The sequence below is a fragment of the Stigmatopora argus genome, chromosome 7 (genome assembly GCF_051989625.1).
Source record: "Stigmatopora argus isolate UIUO_Sarg chromosome 7, RoL_Sarg_1.0, whole genome shotgun sequence".
Classification (NCBI taxonomy): domain Eukaryota; kingdom Metazoa; phylum Chordata; class Actinopteri; order Syngnathiformes; family Syngnathidae; genus Stigmatopora; species Stigmatopora argus.
Genome location: NC_135393.1, coordinates 3,332,547 through 3,357,996, shown reverse-complemented (window position 1 = coordinate 3,357,996; position 25,450 = coordinate 3,332,547). Strand labels below are relative to the sequence as shown.

At 42.2% G+C, this 25,450-nt stretch overlaps 1 protein-coding gene across 4 annotated transcripts in view; it reads right to left on the bottom strand.

Annotated features, from left to right (window-relative positions):
- Positions 1 to 25,450, bottom strand: part of adgrl1b (adhesion G protein-coupled receptor L1b) — a 59,460-nt gene that overhangs the window by 26,762 nt on the left and 7,248 nt on the right. For 2 of the 4 annotated variants that reach the window (XM_077604207.1, XM_077604209.1), the window contains exons 2-5: positions 10,328 to 10,447; positions 3,247 to 3,460; positions 2,492 to 2,601; positions 238 to 252 (exon numbers count right to left, since the gene is read on the bottom strand). In XM_077604207.1, coding sequence (XP_077460333.1) covers positions 238 to 252; positions 2,492 to 2,601; positions 3,247 to 3,460; positions 10,328 to 10,397 — 409 coding nt within the window. In that variant the 5' untranslated portion in view covers positions 10,398 to 10,447. The remainder of the gene's footprint in view (positions 1 to 237; positions 253 to 2,491; positions 2,602 to 3,246; positions 3,461 to 10,327; positions 10,448 to 25,450) is intronic. The other 2 variants (XM_077604208.1, XM_077604210.1) reach the window with 1 other exon arrangement.

Genomic DNA, 25,450 nt, shown 5'->3' with positions numbered 1-25,450 from the left:
AAGTATGTGGAGAACCTGCATCATTGGATAAAAAGCACAGATTTCCATACACTGAGGGATGGGAAAATTGGGGTAAAAATATAAGATAGGAGAAAATCAAATAAATGAAATAATAAGGAGGGCAACATCAAGCATGAATATAAACAACATCCTAGGGTAGGAGGAAGAGAGAGAAGAAAAGAAGGAAAAGAGTAACAGGGACGAGGAGATCAAGATGCTACAAAGTATTGTTTTTACCTTTTTGGTCCACTTCTACTCAAGCATAGGGAAAAAAGAGGGAGAGAAAGAAAGAGAAATCAGAGGGGGAAAGAAAAGAGGAAATGAAAGAAGCAAGAATGCAAGCAAGAAAAAGGCAGAAGAAAAAAAGAAAGGAAAGAATTGCACAGATTATGAGTTCCATCCTCACGTAGTATTACAGTACCCAAACCCTAAGTCCCGCCTCCCGCCATTGCCTGCCACTTTCCATCTTTCTTGATAGCACTTTCAACAAAAACCAAACCCCCACCCCACCCCCCACCACCCTCTTTGATCAATCCCTTAGTGGAATTCCTGTGGAGAAAAGAGAGCAACTCCTGGGCTTGCTGGGACTCTGCAAAAAAAAACATATGCGCGCACAGATGCACTTGAACCCCTCTACCTTGCACCAAGCACACACGCACGCACGCATGCGTGGATGCACGCACACATACACAGACACACACATATACACAGGGGACATACAGTATGCAAATACAGTTTTATAGTTCGTTCCTTCAACTTTTGGTTTGTATTTCAGGCATACACGCACACTCACTGAGGAGAGAAATCATCACAGGATTACAAGAGGTTATTTATATACTGACTGTATCTGTAAAGCATGTCTTAACAAAAATAATTTGCACGACAACAAAGTGTATTTACGTATACGGCTCTAATCAGTTATTTCGCGATCAATTTAGATTCACCCATCTGATCAGCTCATCTTGAATAATAATCTTGCATCTATTTCAACATTTTGCATATTTCCATGTCCATCGGAAAAAAAATATGTCTCAAGAAAGAACGAGTATTAAAATAATATTTACTGTCCTGATGACCCTGGTTTTGCAAAATCTCTCCAATATTTTCAGGAATAATGTAATGGAAATGTACCAAATTTATGTAATAAATATATTTCAAATTGAGATTCAAGTATCTTATGTTAAGGAAATATTGCAACAAAACTGAATTCATTTTTTCATATTCCACATTATGTAATAATTACAATATTGGTAAGGAGGACTGTGTTTTATACTGCTTATATATATATATATATATATATATATATATATATATATATATATATATATATATATATAAGCAGTGACGGTGCACTAACGTAATCTTTGACAATAAATTAAAAAAAATTCTACACAGAAATAAAACCTTAGATATTAAACCCCTGGAAAAGTAACAAAGGAACAGCTAAGGCAAAGAAACCAAACTTACGAGGGGGAAACACACAGTTGGCACGAGGAGCATAAGAAACTGGGAGTATGTGACAGAACAGACAAAACCAGAACATAGCAGCATAGAGCAGGACATAGCATAACAGCATAGGCGATCGGACAAGGGGCTGACAATGACTCAGGGTTTAAATAGACAAAGAGAGGTACAGGAGACAATCTGAAACATCTGGGTCACACAAAACGCAGTGAGCAGGAGAGATGCCAATAGTGGTAAACAGCATTTGAACTCAATGGGTAATCACGTAGACAAATCGCAGAGGGGGAAAAGCCAACGCTACAAAATCAAAACAAAACCCCCAAACCCAACAGCTAACGACTAGCAGTTTGAGACTATTACATCAATCTGGATGATACATTATTTGAAGACCCATTAACTGAATTAAATCGTGGTAGACTTTGATACATTGGCAGATATCATATTATCACGAGAATTGAAATTGTATTGTCATGAAATTGAGGATTAAGAAGGACGAAAACACATTGATATATATCACCGCGTCAATTGGTCAATCAATAGTGTAATCTTTCAGGTATTCCATTTAATTAAAAAGAATGTTTTTTTATTTAAATATTAAAATGTATTTCTTTTCTTTTTTTGTAGTTACCTTTGGTCAAATGTAACTTATTGTTTTGAATGTGTCCATAATATTGTTTAAAATCCATCAAAGGCTATTTAAATCCAATCATGGCACAAATTATATCATATTGTATTGCAATAAAATTGCGCATATAACTGTATTAAAATCCTCCTTAGTAGCCGGCAATACATCAATGCCCCCAAAGAAAATGAATGCGTGTGTATGCAAGAACAGTTGGTGTGTTTTGCAAAGCTCTAAGGCAGGAATCGTTTTACTCAATATTCCAGTTGGGTGGGCAATGTGTGGGTGTGATAGTAGATGTCAGGCCATTACTTAACTGTTCGATGGACTAATCGATAGTATAATCGATTACAGAAAGATTCATGACAGCCTAAATACATAGCATAATGCAAATTGTATACTCACTATAAGGGACACATTCGTACTGAATCTCCAGGTATTTGTATGTTCCGGGACAAGGGTCTGGGAAAACGTCCACTCCTGCCACCACCACACATTGTGTCCTGTTGTTACACCTGCATAACAGAATAATGGATGAAGTTGAAGGAGAAAGGAGAGTGATTAATTTACAGGAAAAGGAAAGCAAAGGGCTGTCCGTTTGTCTTCTCGCCCTGAATATTGATTTGTTCTTCGAGGAAACACTGCTGAGTACAGTGCTAATGGTGCAGCCCGATTTAGCCTTAGTGATTATTGCACTTGTACATTCACAAACACACCACAAAGGAATTTGTTGGGTGTAATGTTTCATCAAGCAGTATTTTATGTAAAAGCCGCACCCTTAAAATAGTTTAATTTTACAGATTTCTCTGAATCACAATTTTCACCTCCATATTCATGGTTTTAATAGGGTGTAGAAATGTGTTATTTTGACCGGAAAATCTTAATCATTGCACGTGGTCTTTCTGAGATACTGTATGAATCAAAAGCACATTATTAGGGTCAATATCATAAGGAAGTTAGTCATTCATCCAATAATGGTTGTTTTCTTACCGCAAAACAGAAAATAAGTATAGCAACACTGTAAGTCTTGTGCGCATATAAGCCGTACCCTTGATTCAGTCATCTTTTTTTTGTTTGTTACAAAAGCGGCTTATATCTGAGAAAATACAGTACATTTTTCATAAAAGACACAAACTAGTGGACCAAGCACATGCACACACCTTTGAGACATTATCTTCAGTGCATCGGGAAGGTAACATTGTGTATTCTCCATCTGGAAGGGCTCGGCATCACAAATCTTATCATCAGTGCGTCCGTAGTTGGCGGTCTCCACCATCACCACGTCGCTTCCTGGACATCGAAGCTCAATGGGGTAACCCTCACATGCCAGTTCCCTTCGTAACAGTCCGAATGGCATGGCGGCCCGGGACATGGCTGACCATGTGAGGATCATGGGGATGGAGGGGGGGAAATACAAGACAGGAGAAGAAAATAGATCAAAAACAAATTTGCATGAACAAAAAGGGACTTTGTCTGCCTTGGTGAAAGTTTAGGTTTGTGTGTATTTTATACACTAAAAGAATGCAATCATCACAGCATAATCATCAACCACAGCCCAAGGTTTCGCTGATCACACATTGATAATTACCTTAATATTAAAACAAAACATGACTTTGTTTTACAAGCGTCGCAGGGGGTACTGAAGGCTATCCCAGCCAACCCAGCCAATTAAGGGGCACAATGAGACAGACATCCATTCACGCACACATTCATGCCTAGGGGGAATTCAGAGTATAGATAGGGGTCAGCAACCATAGGATCTAGAGCAGCATGCAGCTCTTTAGCGCTGCACTAGTGGTTCACTGGAGCTTTTTCAAAAATGTTTGAAAATGAGGGAGTTAAATATATTTTTGCTTTAATATGGTTTCTGCAAGAGGATAAAAATCTCATCTCATTTTCTGAACCGCTTTTATCCTCATTAGGGTCGCGGGGGGTGCTGGAGCCTAACCCAGCTGACTCTAGGCCAGAGGAGGGGGACACCCTGAATCGGTGGCCAGCCAATCGCAAGGCACAAGGAGATGGACAACTATGCACACTCACACCCATACCGGTACCCGGACATTTAGTCGATGGACACTTCGTCGCCGGACGCTTCGTCCCCGGACGGTTCGTCGAAGGGACGCTTCGTCGCCGGACACTTCGTCGACGGACAAATCGTCGCCGGACACTTCGTCACCAAACGGTTGGTTCCTACGTTGAGCGCTCCACGTTTGGAAAGACCCCAAAAAGAATCAACGTGAAATTCACAGATGGGAGCTTTTATTTTTCTTTATTAAAGAAAATAAAATAAAAACTCCCATCTGTGAATTTCACGTTGATTCTTTTTGTGGTCTTTCCAAACGTGGAGCGCTCAACGTAGGAACCGTTTCGTGCGTAGTGTGTTTAGAGACGAGCACATTTAGTAAGCACACACCCAAATGTTAATGTGTTTGTGTTGTCGAGCAAGTTTTTGCTGTTTTTTTTCTTTAATAGAGAATATGTGAATTTCCTTTGTCTTCTTTTTAATAATTTTTTGATTAAATAATTTTATTTATTTATTGCCTTTTATTTTAAAAATGGAGCGCTCAACGTAGGAACCGTTTAACGTAGAAACCGTTTCGTGCGTAGTGTTTAGAGATGAGCACATTTAGTACGCACACGCCCAAATATTAATGTGTTTGTGTTGTCGAGCGAGTTTCTGCTGTTTTATTTTCTTTAATAAAGAATATGTGAATTTCCTTTGTCTTCTTTAATAGTGGTTAAGGTTAGGCGAACTGTCTGGCGACAACGTCTCTGGCGACGAATTGTCTGTCGACGAAGCGTCCGGGGACGAAGCGTCCGGGGACGTAGTGTCCGGGGACGAAGCGTCCGGCGACGAAGTGTCCGTCGACAAAATGTCCGGTCACGCCCATACCTAGGGGCAATTTAGAGTGTCCAATCAGCCCATAATGCATGTCTTTGGAATGTGGGAGGAAACCAGAGTACCCAGAGGAAACCCACACAGGCCCGGGGAGAACATGCAAACTCCACACAGATGTACGTGACCTGGATATGAACCCAGTACCCCAGAGCTGTGAGGCCGACGCGCTAACCACTCATCCGTCGGGGCGCCCGAGAACATTACGGAAACACAAACATTCCAAACGTTTTCCAATTCTGTAAGTATGTGTAGAATAAATATTATTATTAAATGTTCCGTCAACGAAGATTTTCGTCATTGCCTGCGACACACATTTCTATCAGCAGGGCGGGAAGTGGAATAAGTGTGATTGCATTACTTCTGGATAAATTAGAGGAGCGCAAAAATACATGAAATGGATAGCATCTCCAAACTCCACTACGGCTTTAGGTTTTGTTGTAACCAGGGAGGTAATAAAGAGTGGAGAACCTTTCACAGGTGATGCACATTATACACATCCCATTTTGTTCATTTTTCATCTTCCATACCACTCATCCTCGAAGTTTTGTTTTCTGAATCCTCAAAATGAAAATTACATCAAAAATCAACTTTCTTTATTGTATTTCTTAAATGTTATCAAAGCAATTAAACAATTCATTAATATTGTAATGAAGTTAAACTTGAGGCGGCATCGTATAACAGAGCAGTCACGTGGTGCTTTGTTCTCTACAGAATACACTGAAGGGAAACTGATGAATTTCTAGCCAACTTAGTGATTTTGCTAGTAGGCTAAAATAGATACATGCATGTGTTCATTATAAGGCTTATATAAGGCTTTTATTTTTAGCGGATAGAGACATTAGTTTTTTGTGTTTTTGGTCCAATATGGCTCATTTTGGGTTGGCGACACCTGGTATTGCTCGACTGATTATTATTCGAGCCGATTATCAGCACCAATATTTGGACATTTGATGCAATTCCCATGGGCTCACAACCTGGGGAGGGGCCAAAGAGGTCAGGCACGCAGACAGTTGTGGGACAGCCAAAACAGGGGTCCAGACCGGCTACAGAAACTGACTCTTGGAATGTGGAAAGTCACCTCTCTGGTTCGGAAAGAGCCTGAGCTAGTGAGGTTGAAAAGTTCCAGCTCGCTGAATTCGAGCTCACCTCAGTGCTCTGGTACTATTCTTTTTGAGGGGGGTTGGACACTTCTACTCTGGAGTCGTCCGAGGTGAGAGTCAAGACGCGGGTGTGTGTTCACTCATTGGCCCCTAGGTCCTACTTTGGGGTACATCCCGGTAGAAGACAGGGTGGGGGGATGGGAAGTGACTGTTGTTTGTGCTCATGCACCAAACAGCAGCTCAGAATAGCCATAGAATCCCTGATACGTGGGGTCTGGGCCCTGTATGACTGGTGTCAGAGTCTGGCCTGCGTAGCCGGCAGTAAGTCGTGAAGAGAAATATTTCTTATAATCACATGTATTCTTTCTTTGCTTTAAAATAATGTGTAACTATTTTTAGGTTCGTAGCTATCTTTTGGTTTGGAGACAGAACGTCTGTGGAATCTACGCTTTTGTGATTAGAAAGGGGAGTTCACACCTTTTTGTTCTCAACTCATCTTCTTGGAATAGGACATGACTTGAGTTACACCCACTTGTTCATTTGCATATACAGTGGTACCTTGACATATGAGCATCTCGACACACGAGCAATTCGAGATACGAGTAAAATTTCGAGCAAATAATTATCTCTAGATACGAGACAAATTTCGAGATACGAGAAAGCCAGGTGGCCAAGACGTGAGAGGCTATTTATGATTTTAGCGTACTGTCTTTTTTTCCGCATCTCTTTCGTGTATAACAGATATCTACGAGCACTACGTTGCATTTTTTTCAGTGTTTTTTCGTTCCCGTCACTCAGCGCAAATGGCGAGCAATCGCTAATACGAGGAGTATATATTACTTCTCGTTGGCAAGTGGTCCTGCGTTATCCTATTGTGAGGACATTTGTGTGCATCATTTTCAGAATATTTTGAAGGGAATACAAAAGCAAACAGCCCATCGATAGTGAAAGTCAGGGTGGAGGCGGGGCAAATACAGCCAACCCGGGAGAAGAAAGGTATCAAACTTAAATACAAAATTAGAATTAAGTTTAGTGTAAGGTTAGATTAAACTTATTTTTGAGTGTCTGCATCGTAATCCAAGTTCATTTAAATTTATTTATGTTATGAAACGAGCGTGTTGCCGTGCAAAAAGCGCCCCCCCCTCTCTTTGTCCGTCTCTCTCTCTCTCTCTCTCTCTCTCTCTCTCTCCCCCCTTCGAAATCCGTATAACTTTAGTACTATTAAACACATTTTAGTAATATCAAACCACAAGTTATGTGTTACTTTGTTAATAGATGGTGAATTAGAAGAAATAAAACATTTTTCCAATCCAATATCCTGTTTTTGGTGTTTTTTCAGAGGGTTGCAACGAATTAATTTGTTTTTAGTTCATTTCAATGGGAAACGTTCGTTCGAGTTACGAGTATATCGACAAACGAGCTCAGTCCAGGAACGAATTAAGCTCGTATCTCGAGGTACCACTGTAGTCTTAAAAGTGGATGTGCCTTGAGAGCATGGCCCTCTCTGAGACCCGGAAGCCACTGAAGGGTGGAAGGAGAGGGGGCCCAGACTGGTCTGTATTGTCTAAATGTTCTGTCCATGTGTGTTGTAATTTGTGTTATTGTTCTATGTTCTGTTTTCACTTTGTGATATTGTCTTGGAATCAAGTTTGTACCTTCTTCTGTCCACCTAAGAGAATAAAAGAATTTGCGAATAGAAGAAGCCGACCGGCCTAGCTGTTCATTGCAGCACACACAAAAAATAGCTCTCTTCTGCACACACCATGTTAAAACACACATTACTACATTACATGTGTACGATTATATCGCTGAGATACAATGGCAATGTCCCATAAAATGGCTGAGTTTGTGTTTGGAGCTATCTTTCAATGGCTTATAATTACTGCTGTGTGTGCCTGATACTCTTTCTGAGTTCTCCTACTGTTCTATGGTTATATTTTCTTGTGATTATTTTGGTACTTTGCATCCTTAGTTTATTCCTCAACTATGTCATGCTGTTTTTGTTGTACCTGGTTAACCACAGATTTTGTGACACATTAATTTGACTTTTCTAGCATTTGTGCCCTTTTCTTAGTTTAATCGCCGACTATGTCGTGTACCTTCATTGTACTTCGTGACACTCACGTTTTTTACTGTGCTCTTTTTGTTGAATACATATTCTTGTGCATTCGATTCACTGCGCCTGAGTTTGTGTTTGGAGCTATCTTTCAACGGCTTGCCGTTACCGCTGTTTGTGCCTGACACTCTTTCTGAGTTCTCCTACTGTTGTATGGTTGTATTTTCTTGTTGTGATTATTTTGGTTCGCCCAACCAGTCTACATTTGCTTTGTGGACCTGGAGAAGGCGTTCGACCGTGTCCCCCGGGGAGTCTTGTGGGGGTACTCTGGGAGTATGGGGTTCAGGAACCCGATAAGCGGGGTCCGGTCCCTTTATGACCGGTGTTAGAGTCTGGTCCGCGTAGCCGGCAGTAAGTCGGACCCGTTTCCAGTGGGGGTTGGACTCCGCCAGGGCTGCCCTATGTCACCGATTATGTTCATAACTTTTATGGAAAGAATATATAGGTGCAACCGTGGCGCTGAAGGGGTCCGGTTTAGTGGCCTTAGTATTACATCCCTCCTTTTTGCAGATGATGTGGTTCTGTTGGCTTCATCAGGTCATGATCTCCAACTCTCGCTGGAACGATTCTCAACCGAGTGTGAAGCGGTCGGGATGAGAATCAGAGCCTCCAAATCTGAGACCATGGTCCTTAGTCAGAAAAAGGTGGCACGCTCTCTCCTGGTCAGGGATCAGGTCCTCCCACAGTTGGAGGAGTACCTTGGGGTCTTGTTCACGAGCGAGGGAAGAATGGAGCGGGAGATCGACAGGCGAATCGGTGCGGCGTCTGCAGGGATGCGGATTCTGCACCGGTCCGTCATGGTGAAGAAGGAGCTGAGCAAAAAGGTAAGGCTCTCTATTTACCAGTTGATTTACGTTCCTACCCTCATCAATGGTCACGAGCTATGGGTCGTGACCGAAAGGACGAGATCCCGGGTACAAGCAGCTGAAATGAGTTTCCTCTGCAGGATGTCCCTCAGAGATAAGGTGAGAAGTTCAGTCATCCGGGAGGGGCATGGAGTAGAGCCGCTGCTCCTCCGGATCGAGAGGAGCCAGATGAGTTGGCTCGGAGGAGCCCTCAGGGCTGACCTCGGACACGCTGGGGAGACTGTCTCCCGGCTAGCCCGGGAGGAAGACCTGAATGATGCGGCTGGGAAGAGGGAAGTCTGGGCTTCCCTGCTCAAGCTGCTGCCCCCGCGACCCGACTTCGGATAAAGCGGAAGAAGATGAGATGAGATTATTTTAGTACTTTGCATCCTTAGTTTATTCATCAACTATGTCGTGCTGATTTTGTTGTATTTGGTTAACTACATAGATTTTGCGACACCCAATTCTAATTGTATTTTACGTTTTTATACCTTTCTTCTCCTGGGTTGGCTCTATTTGCCCCGCCTCCACCCTGACTTTCAGCTGCAGTTTTCAAAAGGAACCAATCGAGGGTTGTTTGCTTTTGTATTCCCTTCAAAATATTCCAAAAATGATGCACAGAAATGTCCTCACAATAGGATAACGCACAACCACTTGCCAACAGGAACTAGTATACTCCTCTCGTATTGGCATGCAAGCTCCGCCACGCATACACCATTGTGCACTGACTAATGGGAAAAAACACTGAAAAAATGCAACGCTCCGCCTAGTGCTCGTAGAGACATTTACACGAGGGAGTTGCGGGGAGAAAGACAGAAAGCCTCTTGCGTCGGCTGTATGCCCGTATATCAAAATTTGTCTAGTATCTCAAGGTAAATATTTGCTTGAAATTTTACTCGTATCTCAAATTGCTTGTATGTCGGGGCACTCGTATGTCAAGGTATTACTGTACGCAAGAACCGGTCATCGCCGAGCAAAACCAGCACAAGGTGACGTTGTGATTAGTATTCTGGTGGTGTGTCGTAACTCTCCATGGTGCTGAATGACTGATGCTTTATTAAGGAACAGCTACCGGCAGCTTTAAACTACTCCCTTTTGGCCACACTTCAAATGTGTGAGTCTTTTGTTTATGTAGTTCACAGTCTTTCCAAATTTTTGCAATGATGGCCTCTTGATTTTGGTAACAATGATTCACAACCTCTGACATCAACGTCAGGTTTTTTTTTCTATTCCTTGTTTTTCAGGTAGCAAAATCTTGGCATGGTGGCTGGTGAGGCTTACCTTGGCTGGAAGGGTTGACATGAGCCAAAGTGAGCAAGCCCACGCCTAATAACCACAATGACAGCGCCATGCCGAGAAGGAAGAGTTTGGTCGTCTCACCAGGAGCCGAGTTGGAAGACCCTGCGAGGAAACAGAGACAGAGGTGAGCCCTGCAAAGTCCTCTGTGCATAATAATGATGTTTTTGCTTGCACGCTGGATGGATTTTGAATGACAGACAGTCGCTGATCGGACGCACGTGAAATGCAGCAGATGGGAGGAGAGCAGAATAACAGACAGACAGCAAGGAGGGCGTGAGAGAAACCGAGATAACAATTGAGCAATCGAGCAGCAAAGTCTCTCCATCTGCTGTTGCTATGGTTACAGGCCAGTGCAGTCCAGGGAAGGAGGGGAGCGATGGCGTGAAAGAGAACGAGCGAGAGCACAGAGAAATGCTAGCTTTGTGTGCATCTGCAATTTTGAAGAGTAAATATGCTGGAATATCTGCCGGAAATCCATAGTTAGCCCCGGATCACCACTGACCCACAAAACAATCATAATCCTTCTATCCACACGCGGCTGCTGCAATCACAAACAAACACACACACACACACATTAGGCCACTTTTCAGTAATCCTAAATAAATGATGCAGCAGAGGCAAACTCCCCCAGCCCCCAAAATGCAGTGCTGGCCTACAGAGCTGAATGTAGGTGAATGCGCCATGTGAAGCAGACTCGTAAAGTGGAAAGAAGAAACATGCTACATGCATAAGAGAAGAGGAACAACAGGAAGATGGCTACTCAAAACGAATTGAAAACATGGTCCTGAGGCTGAACTGCATCATGTTAAAATATAATATCAAATCGTGTGGGTGTGCCTTAAAAATTGCTGTTGAAGAATTATGGGTTGGTTCTGCTTTTAGTCACACTAGGTTTAGGTAAAGTTTATATTAACACTTAGAAAGATGTCACAATGAGAAAATAATCAAAAGCATGTACGTACATTGTATGTGTGACAGTAAAATGTGTTATTACTGTACTATTCATATTATATGTGTTTAGTTGTGCTTCTCTGCAACCTCTTGTTTGGTAATAACATGAGACATATATAGGTCATTCCTTACCAAACACTTAGCTTGCATTTGCAGACTAGTAAAAAAAAGTGCTTATCATCCAATACACCCTCCCCCCGCACACACACACACACACACACACACACACACACACACACACACACACACACACACACACACACACACTGCTTTAAAGCCTTGAGGGAATATTAGTAGATAGATTGCATGTGATTTCCAAGTTCAACCATGCTTGAGTAAAGTTATAGCCACACCATGCATTTGAATTAAATGATACTGATTTACAGCCGCAACCCTTGTGGGAATAAGTGATTCAGAAAATAAATGAATGGTGTGTATATAGAAATGAATCGGGTTCTAATTTTGAGGTCTTATTTACATGCTGTTCTTGATCGCACCATGTGCGTGACGAGAAAAAGAGAGAGAGCAAGAGTACTAAAGAGCTGGACGTAATGTTTTCAGGTTAAGGTTAGTTCGTTTTGTATTTTGGTTCAGTGTTGTGGCGTAATTTTAATGGCTTAATAAATGTTTTTGCTCTTTTTTTGCATACATACATACATTTTATATGTATTTAATATAAAATTGGTACTCATTCATTCATCTTTCGTACCGCGCAGCCTCATAAGAGTTGCAGGGGTTGCTTGAGCCTATTCCAGCTGTCTTCGGGTGAAAGGCAGACTACACCCTAGACTGGTCGCCAGTTAGCCGTAGGGCACACAGAGCGGAAGACGATCAGTTGTAATCACAATCATACCGCTACCGAGCAGGATTTGATCCCATGCTCGCCTGAGTCAGGCGAGTGAACCATTACACCATCAGGTGGTACAAATTGGTGTACTTTTATAAGTTTTAAAGGGTTAAGTGGGTAACATTAAAGATTGCGTGATTGATTATGCTAATTCATTGTAAAATTTCGTACATAGTCATTCGTAACTAGAGGTATGGCTTAACTAACTTTTCTCAACACCATATCTGGACATTGGCAAGTAATATTTCCCTCGGTAATGCATTAACAGCATCCCCATAGACAATTCTATTTCTCCATCTACGTTTTTTACCCACCAGATGTACACATATGAAGACGCTATCTTTCCCTTGGGCAATGGTTCCAGATGCTATGCAACGTTAGCAAAAACATAATAGCCTTATTCATATTGTTATTGTCAATTTACCATTAGGGAAAATTATATAGGAAAACTCAAAAGTACATCACCTTTTAAAGAGATGTCAAGTAAATTTATCAGCTTTCTTCATTGTTCGAAAGTATTTCCAATGCATTTTCTTGTTTTATCACTGAATTTATTTAAATCATCATGTTTTTGTTGTTTTTTGGGAAAATTACATGATTAATACTGACTTTAAACCTTAGTTTACATAGCGTACAGAGTTGTGACAACAAAGACAAACAACTGATGTCATAATTGGCTGATGGTGGAGGGTGGGACATCCGTTGTAAACAAAAATGTAAACAACTTTTCATAGTTGCAAATTGTCTTTTGAAATGGGGAAATCTTGGCTCAACACTTAAAGCCCAGATTACTAAATGATAGCAAATGAAATACTAAAACACTCAATCTTAATGGAACAAAATGGCAAAACAAAAACAACATTACAAAAAGACTATAAACATTAAAATATAATTTATCATAAATTTCTATCTCATTCATACGTTACATAAGTTTTAATCAGGGGAAAAAATAACACATGCTTAAACATCATGTGTCAAAATATGAGGACATTTTGCAATATTGGGTTAATCATTTAGAATTGTATTAGAACTATTTGCCCTAAAACTGTCTCGAAATATTAAGGCCATTTAATGGATAATTGAACTTCAAATTTAACATAATATTCCTTTAAACCCATATTTTTTACTAGGGGTGCAAATCACAAATTTATTGATGAAAAGAAACTGATTTTTTGAACAAAATGAATGATATTTGCCGATATTTCAGTCGAATATGAATCAATCCAATACAAAGACCTTTGAAAAACGTATCGAACCTGATCAATGTATATTTACACCGCTAGTTTGTAGATTTTGCAAACTTGACTTCAAAGATCTGGGATTTCACAAGTCAACCTCATATTTTGCTTGATTTTTTTCAATCACTGATAATGCACCACTAGCGTACTGCATTTGACTCAATGACTGCTAACCCTGTGTATGGTATTCACAGTATTGACCTATCTGCATACACCAACCAGTATATCCACGGAAAAGATAAGTCAAATACAGTGGTACCTTTTTTCCCCATTTATTTTCTGAACCGCTTTATCCTCACTAGGGTCGTGGGGGTGGTGGAGCTGATCCCAGCTGACTTCGGGCCAGAGGCGGGGAACTCCCTGAATCGGTGGCCAGGCGATCACAGGGCATGAGGAGACAGACAACCATTCATGCTCACATTCATACCTATGGGCACTTTAGAGTGTCCAATTAGCCTACCATGCATGTTTTTGGAATGTGGGAGGACACCGGAGTACCCGGAGAAAACCCACGCAGGCCATGGAGAACATCAAAACTCCACAGAGGTGGACCGACCTGGTTTTTGAAACCTGGACCCCAGAGCTCTGAGGCCAATGCGCTAAACACTCAAGCCGCTGGGCCGCCTACAGTGGTAACTCTAATTATAAAATTAATTCGTTCCATAAGTTATTTACATTGATTTGGAATACAGTAATACCTTGACATCCGAGAAATTTGAGATACGAGTAAAATTCAGAATAAATAATTGCCTTGAGATACGAGACAGCCAGGTAGCCGTTTGGGAACTTTTTGAACACCACAACCTCCAGGACTACACGGACACTGTACTTTCCCACATCAAAAACTGCACAGACAACGTCACTGTTAATAAACGGATACGGGTTTTTCCTAACCAAAAACCCTGGCTTACCAGTGAGACACTCAGGCACTCATCAAAATGTCGTAATACCGCCTTCAGGTTGGGGGACAAGGTAAAATACAGCGCTGCCAGAGCATAGCTGAAGAGAGGCATTAAAAAGGCCAATGCAGCATATACAGACGCTCCCCTACTTACGAACGCAATTGGTTCCGAGCGATTGTTCATAAGTTGAATTTGTTTGTAAGTTGATTCAGTGCTATATTTTGTATTATAATTTATGTTTAAGGCCGATATAAGTATATTGAAGGTTTATATAAGTGCATTTGTATGTTTAAGGCTTGTATAAGTAACACGCATTGGTTTGTACTGAAAAAAAAAACATTTAATAAAATGGAGAGAATATGTACAGTACGGTAGAGAGAGAGAGAGAGATTTATGTATTAGAAACTGGCCAAAAGAAGCGACCTAATGACGATTGCACAGTTTTCTTCTTTTTTCATCATAAATGATGCGGTAGCACTGTATGGCATCATTCAATTGATTTGCAAACTTTGTGCAACGTTCAATATTTGGGTCCTGCTGCTCGATCTTTCTGTTTATAAATGGTACTGACGGTCGAACGATTCAATGCCCGTGAAACGCTCACCACTCACGCGCATCAAGCTTCGTTATTATTGCCACTCGTTTCAAATGAAATGGCTTGCCTCTTCCTTGCAACTCCCTCAATAGAAGCCTTTAGCTTTTTACCAACCATATTCAATATTGGATGCATGAGATATTTAATGATACAAATGAAAAAGGTTCTTTGCACACTGGAGATACATTCACGCACTTCCGCATTGCAACGAAGAAGAAGGTAGATGCTGGGTGAGCTGAGCTCTCACACCGCCAGGCGTCGGTATTAGCGGCGGAAAGAAGTACTACTCCGAAAAAGGCGCGAAATACAAAATTGGACTTGCGAACATTTTTGGACTTAAACGCAATTTGCAGACATGTTCGTATGTACCGTTGTTCGTAAGTTGAATGTTCGTAAGTAGGGGAGCGTCTGTACAAGGAAAATCGAGGAGCACTTCACAGGAAATAAACCAAAGAAGATGTGGCAGGAAATACGACACATTACCAATTACAATGACAATAATGTGTCTGTTAACCCAGATGCCTCACTAGCAGAGGAACTGAACCGTTTCTTTGCCCGGTTTGAGACTGACAAATCAGACCCAGTCTCAACACATCCACCACCACCCTGCAGCAGTACACTGAAGCTTCAGGAACATGAAGTGAGACAGGTAATGCGGACTGTGAACACCAGGAAGGCTGCTGGCCCCGACATAGTACCTGGGAAGGTGCTCAAAGCCTGTGCTGACCAGCTGACTGGTGTTTTCACAAAGATTTTCAATTGTTCCCTGCAACAATCCATCATTCCATCCTATCTGAAATCTGCCACCATTATCCCTGTCTCTAAAAAGCCAACCATTGACAGCCTGAATGATTATAGGCCTGTTGCACTCAAGCCTGTGATCATGAAGTGCTTTGAAAAGTTGGTCGTCCGCCATATCAGGGATACAATCCCTCCCTCAGTTGACCCTCACCAGTTTGCTTATAGAGCAAATAGGTTCACTGAGGACACCATCGCCGTAGCTCTACACACAGCACTGAGCCACCTGGAGCACCATGGAAACTACGTGAGGATGTTTTTCATTGACTATAGCTCAGCCTTCAACACTATAATACCGGACATTCTAGCTGACAAACTCTCCCACCTTGGACTACCCTCTTCCATCTGCTGCTGGATAAAGAACTTCTTAACCAACCGACCACAAACTGTTAGACTTGGTTCCCATCTCTCTTCCTCCATTACACTGAGCACTGGCTCCCCTCAAGGCTGTGTACTGAGTCGTCTTCTGTACTCCCTGTACACATACGACTGTACACCGACCCACCAGTCTAACTCCATCATCAAATTTGCCGATGACACCACTGTGGTCGGACTCATCTCAGGAGGGGATGAGTCGGCCTACAGAGATGAGGTCAACAAACTGTCTTCGTGGTGCTTGGTGAACAATCTCACGCTGAACACCACGAAAACTAAAGAAATAATCCTGGACTTTTGCAAACTCAGCACAGATCTGGCCCCACTCCTCATAAATGGAGTATGCATAGACAGGGTCCAGTCCTTCAAATTCCTGGGGGTCCACGTCACGGATAAGCTCTCCTGGTCTACCAACACCATGGCAGTGGTGAAGAAGGCCCAGAAACGACTCCATTTCCTGAGAGTACTCAGGAGGAACAACTTGGACACTAAGCTTCTGGTAACCTTCTATAGAGCCACTGTGGAGAGCATCCTGGCATACTGCATTACAGTGTGGTACGCTGGAAGCACGGCAGCAGACAAAAAGGCCATGCAGAGAGTGATCAACACTGCCCAGAAGATCTTTCGGCTGCTCTCTGCCCTCACTGGAAGACATTGCCAGCCCTCGCTACCTCAGCAGAGCTGGGAACATTGTCGGGGACCCATACCACCCTGGTGACAACCTGTTCCAGCTGCTGCCCTCTGGCAGACGCTACGGGTCTCACAAAGCACGGACAAATAGGCTTAAGGACAGTTTTTTCCCTCAGCCATCAGGACTCTGAACTTGCGGTAGCACGACACACAATCCCTTCTGTGTAATAACTTCGGGGTCAGGTAATATGAAGGACGTTGGACGGTGATCTGCCTCCTGCTGGCTGCCTGAAGGTAAGTGAGGAGACAGTGAGGAGGCAAGTTATCCGTTGTTTGCTGGCATCTGCGAGGCAAACATTTTTCTGCAGTCGGGATTTGGTTGCTCTCAGGGGGGAGATGCGATGTATCCATCACAGCAGATTACCAACGAGTCTGAAATGAACCACCGGGATCTCCGTGGATAGTAATAATATCTTAGGTCAGGCAATTATTTTTAGTATTTACCTTAACAGGGTGTGATTCTTATATTTTTATATTACTTATTTTGGCCTTTTGCCGGGAAAGCGCACTTTGTGGAGTAGCACCACCAATTTCGTCATACGCAGCTGGGTATGATGACAATTAGGCTTTTGACGAGTCAATGATGATGATAAAGCCTATGTCTGATTAGTTAGTTAGAAATAATCGAAAAACATGAGAGTAGTGTACGCGTGACGGAGCTGGCTCACCAATACGAGAGGAGCACCCGGACAAGTTGACAAGTGGTCATGCGTTGTCCTATTGTGAGGACATTTGTGTGCGTCATTTTTGTAATATTTTGAAGGGGAGACAATAGCAAACAAACCTAGATAGGTTCCTTTTAAAAACTCTGGCTAAAAGTGAAGGTGGAAGCGAGGCAAAAAGAGCCAAGCCGGAAGAAGAAAAGTAAAAAAAATAAAACGAAATTAGAAATAAGTTTAGTGTAAGGTAAAATAAGATTTATTTTTAAGTTTGTCGGTATTGTAATCCAGTGGTGTGCCGTCAGGGCCTTCAAGGCCTTCTCTGCTGGCCCAAAAAATATCTGAATCACAGACTGATGTTAATTATATTTTGTCCATGAATACTTATTAAATAATTCCAAATTGTCTGTTAGCTTCCTTTCATTGCTTTTCCCCCTGGTTGCACTGCTTCCAGATGTGTCTTCATATTGAAACATTTAACCAATCACATTTCAGCCATATTTGTTGCCAGGGTCAGAAATCTGCCTCAAGGCCTTCACAATCAGTTCTGCAGGCTCTGCTGCATTAAACAAGCGTCAATAAGACTGTTGCTTTAACCAATCAGAATTCGATTTGGTGACACCAAGGCCTTCTCGCAGGCATAGGGATACGTCATTGCCTTCTCGCAGGCGTAGGAATACGTCATCGCTTTCACCAACTATGATTGGCTAGTGATAGAGTGGACGAAAAGTCTCTCTCTCTCCCCTCCAACGCTACCGTCTGTACTGAATAATGTCACATTTTTGTATTGAACATCATAACCACTAGATAGTTATTTGTTACTCTGTTAGTAGATGATGAATTAGAACCAATAAAAATACGTATTTCCATTGTAATATCCTGTTTTTTGTGTTTTTCCAGAAAGTGGGAAGGAATAAATTCGTATTTAGTTCATTTCTGTGGGAAAAAATGATTTGAGATACGGCATACGAGCTCGGTCCCGGAATGCATTAAGCTTGTATCTCAAGGCTTTACTGTATTTGTTCCACCATTTTGCATGCTGCTCCCTAAACCCTTTTAATAAAGTAGAAGTATAACATGAACTGAAATAGGTAAATATATTTGAAAAGCACACGAGTCAGGCACTCACCGGTCAGCCATGGTCCCGTAAAAAGATGAAAAGTGCCCACAAAGGGGGATTCTCATCGGACAGTAACGCTGATGGCTGCTACCCCGACCGGGACAGTTCTGGCGTCCACCTAGAGCGCTCTGTTTTTTGGGATCGGCTGGCATCGTGCTCCCTGTCGTACCCAATGGACACTACACAGCTCGGCCGTCTCTAATGGCCACCTACAACTGTGTTAAGAGATAGCCAATGGGAAAGCAACTCTCATCTCATTTTCTGAACCGCTTTATCCTCATTAGGGCCGCGGGGGATGCTGGAGCCTATCCCAGGTGACTCCGGGCCACAGGCGGGGGACACCCTGAATCGGTGGCCAGCCGATCGCAGGGCACAAGGAGACGGACAACCATGCACACTCACACCCATGCCTACGGGTAATTTAGAGTGTCCAATCAGCCTACCATGCATGTTTTTGGAATGTGGGAGGAAACCGAAGTACCCGGAGGAAACCCACGCAGGCCCAGGGAGAGTTATGCGAACTCCACGCAGGTGGATGTTACCTGGAGGACCACGACAATTAAAAAAAAACGATATATAAAGGGTATTTACATTTCGAGGGATGTTTTATTTCATTGATGATTCGTAACTGGGATTGTTTTCGTATCTTGGAACAAAAGGTTTCCCATCAAGGCTTTTTGGAACCTGAATATTTAGTGTAGAAGCATTTGTAAGTGGATGTACCCCTGTACTTGCCTTTCCACTGATATCTACTGAAACAACCCAACTATATGAAAGGCCCCTAGGACTACAATGACACACATAATCACCCTCGCATGATAATAAGAGTACATCAAATGACTCTCTCGAATGAGACCCTCCGTAGTGTTCTCACACGTACACAGACTGGACACACACTAAGAAATGTGTGCACATAAATGTCTCATCTCAGCCAAAAGGCCTTGCAGCAGCATGTTCTTCTGCTCGCATTCCCCATTTTGATCTCCCTTTCTCATTTTCCCTCAACCTCACGCACACATTTACACACACACACACACAATCCCACCTCCAGACATCCTTAAGTGTTGGTGGAGAGTAAGTAGAGCAAGGACACTGATGGGCCTTGACAAAGCCACACACCCAAGCCCCCTGTTCACAGCACAGCGTTCTCTCCCTGCAACCAGGACGCAGCCCCCGGCCACAGGCCGGCCTACTTGAAGGAGCAACACTATAAATGAAAGTGTGTGTGAGTGGACCACAAGTGAAATAAACACACATGGCCAGGAATGCATGTGCCAGGGTGATCCCACCCTGTGTGGCCTGCCCTATTGTGGCATTGTGCTTACAGTACAATAAAACATCTAATGAATTGACAAAATAGGTCAAAATTCACCAACGGCTTTGCTGATCATCACATCTCTTAAATCAAATTGCCCTCAGATGTGAATTTCATTGTGTTTGTTTTTGTCTAAATTGTATCTATCCAAAGATTAACTAGCAAATAATCCAGGTTAACTTCTGCTTCTCACCTAAAGTCAAAAATTAGATTAGACGAATTCTATAATTCAGAGTCACACATTAGAATGGGAATTGAACTGCAGATCCATGTTTGATAGCAATTTGTCCATTCATTCATTTTCGACTGTCCTTGTCATCACTGGAATTAATCCCATTTGACTTGGGGCAAGGATGGGATTGGCCAACAGGCAAAGTTTAATTAAAAAAAAATATATACAGAAATGTTGGCATGCTTGGTTTGTATTTCCATTACTTTCAAGGATCTTTATATTTTAACTGTAGGTGTATGTTCATGGACAATAAGTTAGAGGTTTATTATTCATTCATTCACCATCGACAAATCCCGGTGCCTAGGAAGGGCAAAGGGTATCACAAAGACAACACACATCCCGGCTTCCACCTGCTAACCTCTGGCAGGCGCTACAGAACTGTAACAGCCAAGTCAAAGAGACCCAAGGACAGTTTCTTCCCAAGACTCGAGTTCTGCACCTAGGAGGACCTAATCAAGACTTATTGCTAACCACTTTAGTCACTTGGTACATACTTATTTATGCCTATTCAGGTTAACTACTTATCTATGTTGACTACTACTTATCTATGTTGACTACTACTTATCTATGTTGACTACTACTTATTTATTATTTTGACTACTACTTACTCTACCCTCCTTTTGAGCGTCAGGGAATCTGTGTGAACCCTGGCACTTTAAGTTCATCTTTGAATGGGAAAACATAAGAATGTTCGGGAAGGCATCCTCTTCCAAAAAGCCCAGTCTCATACATGTTAAAACTTGCTACGGAGATAACCATTCTCTTCAGTATTGTAAGGGAACACTGCCTGTTTCGACCGGGACCGGGTCGGAAGGCAGACCTCGCTCGGCGCCGACACAGGCTGCCAGATCAGCCCCTGACCGGCCGCTCAAGGCTGCGTGCCTGTGCCGCCCTCGGCTCACTGTGGCTCCGCTTTTCACCGTAAGTCGATGCGAAGTGTAATCCGATGAAACAGGAAAGGAAAGATGGCGCCCCTGCTCACTGAACATCTTCTTCGGCGTGTCATTTTTTTTCTGCGGTGAAATTCTTCTTCTGCGGTGAAAGCAGCTAAGTGGTTAGCGCGTCGGCCTCACAGTGGGAGACCTGGGTTTAAATCTAGGTCGGTCCACCTGTGTGGAGTTTGCTTCTTCTCCCCGGGCCTGCGTGGGTTTTCTCCGGCTACTCCGGTTTACTCCCACATTCCAAAGACATGCATGGTAGGTTAATTGGACATTATAAATTGCCCCTGGGTTTGAGTGTGAGCGTGAATGGTTGTTTGTCTCCGTTTGCCCTGCAATTGGCTGGCCACCAATTCGGGGTGTCCCCCGCTTCTGGCCCGAGGTCAGCTGGGATGGGCTCCAGCACCCCCGTGAACCTAGTGAGGATAAAGTGGTTCAGAAAATTAGATAAAATCTGCTAAAAATGAACCTGTAAAAATTGCTCTAATTTAAGCAAGCTTGGAAATGAGTAAAACAATCAATCACACAGGTACAAAGATTTACACTACAATAAAACACCCCATAAAAATCAACAGAGAGTAACTGCCTTCTCATTTGACTACAGAGTGTAGTCTGCCTGTAATTTGCTATCTATAAAGCATAAAGTGTCCAAACAGGCATGTGGTGCTGTGCTGCTAATGGATGAGGAAATGTGTAAGTGTGTGAAGGGAAGTCAAAGGATGAGGGAAAGATACAAACATCTCAAGCCTGATAGCAAACACAAATGCTTTCCGTGTGGCATGGAATGGATCTTCCATAAAATTTAGAGATTAGCACTGGATTTGAAATCACTCCTCCGCATCCTGTGTGTTAATTTAGTGTACTTTCAGACAGTTGAACCCTGCAGTTGAAGCCTGCACATACTGCTGTCCAACCACTTATGAGGCTTTAGCGCAGGGGTCAGGAACCTTTTTGATAGAGAGAGCCATAAACAATTCATATTTTGAAATGTTATTCCTTGTGAGCCATACTCAGAATTTAAAAGTCAAAATACATAAAAATGTGTGACACTTATTGGTTCATTCGGGACTCAGCTTTCTCACCAGCGGTTTCCAAATTTTAGCTCAAAGGGTAGCGGCGAGCCATATGCACCCATTAAAATAGCCACATGCAGCTCTGGAGCAACAGGTTCCTTACTCCTGTATTAGAGTCTGTGTGTTTGTCGGGTAGATGCATGACTCCAGGCAATAGACGTGTCACCACATGTCAATCATTTGTTTGTTGCAGGCCGAAAACAAAGGCGAGGCTCAGTGCCATTTCGGAAGCATTACATAACAACATTGCACGTAACACTTACAACTGTCGGGAAAATCCGTGCTGTTGCTTGATGCACTAGAAAGCATAAAATGAGAGCAGGTTGTTTACATCTCATCACTCTCTTATCTCATTTTCTGAACCGCTTTATCTTCATTAGGGTTGCGAGGGGTGCTGGAGCCTCTCCCAGCTGACTCCGGGCCAGAGGCGGGGGGAACCCTGATTTGGTGGCCAGCCGATCGCATGGCACAAGAAGACGGATAACTATGCACACTCATACCTATACCTAGGGGGAATTTAGAGTGTCCAATTAGCCTACCATGCATGTTTTAGGAATGTGGGAGGAAACCGGAGTACCCGGAGGAAACCCACAAAGCGGTTCAGAAAATGAAATGAAATTGTGAGAAATGTGAGACACATGATATTGTAGGGATTCACTTGCCTGACTTCAGTGTGGGCAAGTGTAGGATTGATTACTGCTTGGTTGGATTGGATTGAATAACTTTATTCATCCCGTATTCGGGAAATTTCGTTGTCACAGTAGCAAGGGGGAGAGGATGCAGAAATAGGAAAGGCATTTTAGACATAAATAGATAGGTAATAAGTGGGTTAATAAATAAATACATGAATAAATATATAAATAAATAAGTGTGTTGCTGAAATATATATATATATATATATATATATATATATATATATATATATATATATATATATATACATATATATATATATACATACATATATACATATACATACACACATATGTAAGCACACATATACATACTTATAGATGTACATGCATGCATGGTGGTTTGGATTGTGTGTGTGAATGGTTGTCTGTCTCTCTGTGTGCCCTACGGCTGACTGGTGACCAGTCTAGGATCTAATGTTCCTTTCGCTTGAAGTCTGCTGGGATAGGGTCCAGAACCCCCCCCCCCCCCCCCCCCCAACCCTTGTGAGGATGTACAGTACAGATGATGAATGAATGAAAACTTAACATGATGGGGTTTTTTCAACTTTGAAGGGAAGAAAAGAACAATTGTAAAAACATTTTAAAAGTGAGATATTCTAATCATAATGTTCTCTTAAATGGCATCTGCTGGCTGGGATTTCCCGTATTTTCTCGCATATTGACTTCCTCCGCGTATAAGCTGTACCCTTAAAATTTTTATTTCTCTTGATAAGACGCCCTCTGATTCACAATTTTCACCTCCATATTCACGCTTTCAATAAGGAGTACAAATGTGTTACTTTGAAGGGAAAATCTTAAGACAAATCACCGCACGTGGTATTTCTGTGATACTGTATGAATCTAAAGGAACATCTGCTGGATTGCACATTCAGAAAGGGTGTTGGCTGCATGTGGACGAATTCAAAAAGGAAGTCACGTGACCAGTACAACCAGGAAGTGTATCCGAGTCACATTACGCAGGTATCAATATTAATGATCGATCGTGAGACTTTCGACATGGTAAACACTACAAACACATGTATCAAGGCAACTCACACCTGGCCAGTCAGAGCACATTTAATGTAATACTTTTTACTTTTCCAGTTCATTTCCTAGCAAGTTAGATATTTTTACCTGAATTTCATTATATATGTAATATGTTTACAAGATGTAGGTGAAGCTATATTTCCAAGTCCATGAGTTTTGGCGTCTTACCATGGCGACGCATTATTTGCCCAAAACAGGAAGTACTTTGGTCTGGCCCTTGAGAAGTATATACGGCCACAGAATTTGGCAAATTTCTCCCCGTTAGGCCAACAAAATTTTAATGTGCGTATCGAACAAATCGCACAAAAACTAGCTAAACAGCACTGCCTCCAAACTTTAAAAATGGCCTCTCCTATACTTTTTTTTCAACATGAAGCTACAAATTTGGTGGCTCATTACTTTGTCTCAGACTGCACTAAACAGTCTCTTGCAGCCATATCCCAAATCCTAGAGTTAGCCATCTTGGATTGAACCTGGAAAAATCTTTGATTATTGGCCATTTCCAGATTTTGCATGTGAACAAACTCATCATAGGGACTTTTTCTGATCTGCCTCAAAATTGGTGGGTCTGTTCCTGAGACTTGGGAAATCAAAATGGAGAGTTTTGGTTATTGGGAGTAGCCTCCACTGGGGGTCAGAGATCAACCAGGGTTTGCCAATGTCAAACTCACTACATTGATCAACACTCCCAAGGATAAGGCTGTTCAGATCCCGGGTAGTACTGCTTGTTTCTACGTGTTCTACATGAGTCAACAGGTAGATAATTTGTGAAGATGGAGTGCATATGAAACTGATGTAGATTTTACATCAGCTGAAGAATAACTAACTAACTAACTAACTAACTAGAGAGTTGATTAAATGTTGATAAGGTATCTGTTGTAATGCGACCCCTGGCACGCATCCTCTGAAATAACAGCACATTGTGACCTAGTGACTCACAGCATAATTTTTCAGTATGTAAAAAGATCTCTACCTCCTTGTTTGCCTCACCTGATCTCTGTCCTCTTGTTTTGTTCCCAAGCCCTTGACTATGCTCACGCTCATGACCACGGACCACAGACCACGATCACGATCTCGACCACGCATCTTGTACCTTTGCTTTGGACCCCTCTAAGAACATCTCGGCTATCGACCTCCACGCTACGCAAGACAACGCCACTACGCTTCTCCCCTTGTACCTTCGCCTGGCCCTACCCAACAGACACTATAAATAAACAGCCCACTATCGTAACACTTTTAAGTTGCAATGGCTGTCAGAGTATGTGCAAAGAGAAGAACAAGTGGTGAAAACTGGGTTTGATCTTTATTTTTCGAGTGAGAAAGGTCTGCTCTGCAAAACATGCAGCAAAGCTAAAGTTGTAAGCGAGTTTTCCTACGAAAAAATATGGACTAAATGGAAGCTTATCTACCTCAAGTGACACATTCAGCAGAAAAGTCATTTGAATGAAAATGAGAAGTGAAAAGGACAGACGTAAAAAAAATGTAAATCAGATTTATGCATATTCTAGTGAGATTGATTAAGATGTTTTATTTGTGGATATTAATCATTAAATTTTATTATGACTAGATCATTTCTGGGTGGTATAGAAATGCCAGTGCTGGTGACAGGTGTGATACTGGTCTGATGTTGCTCACAGTGGTCCTCGGTGTG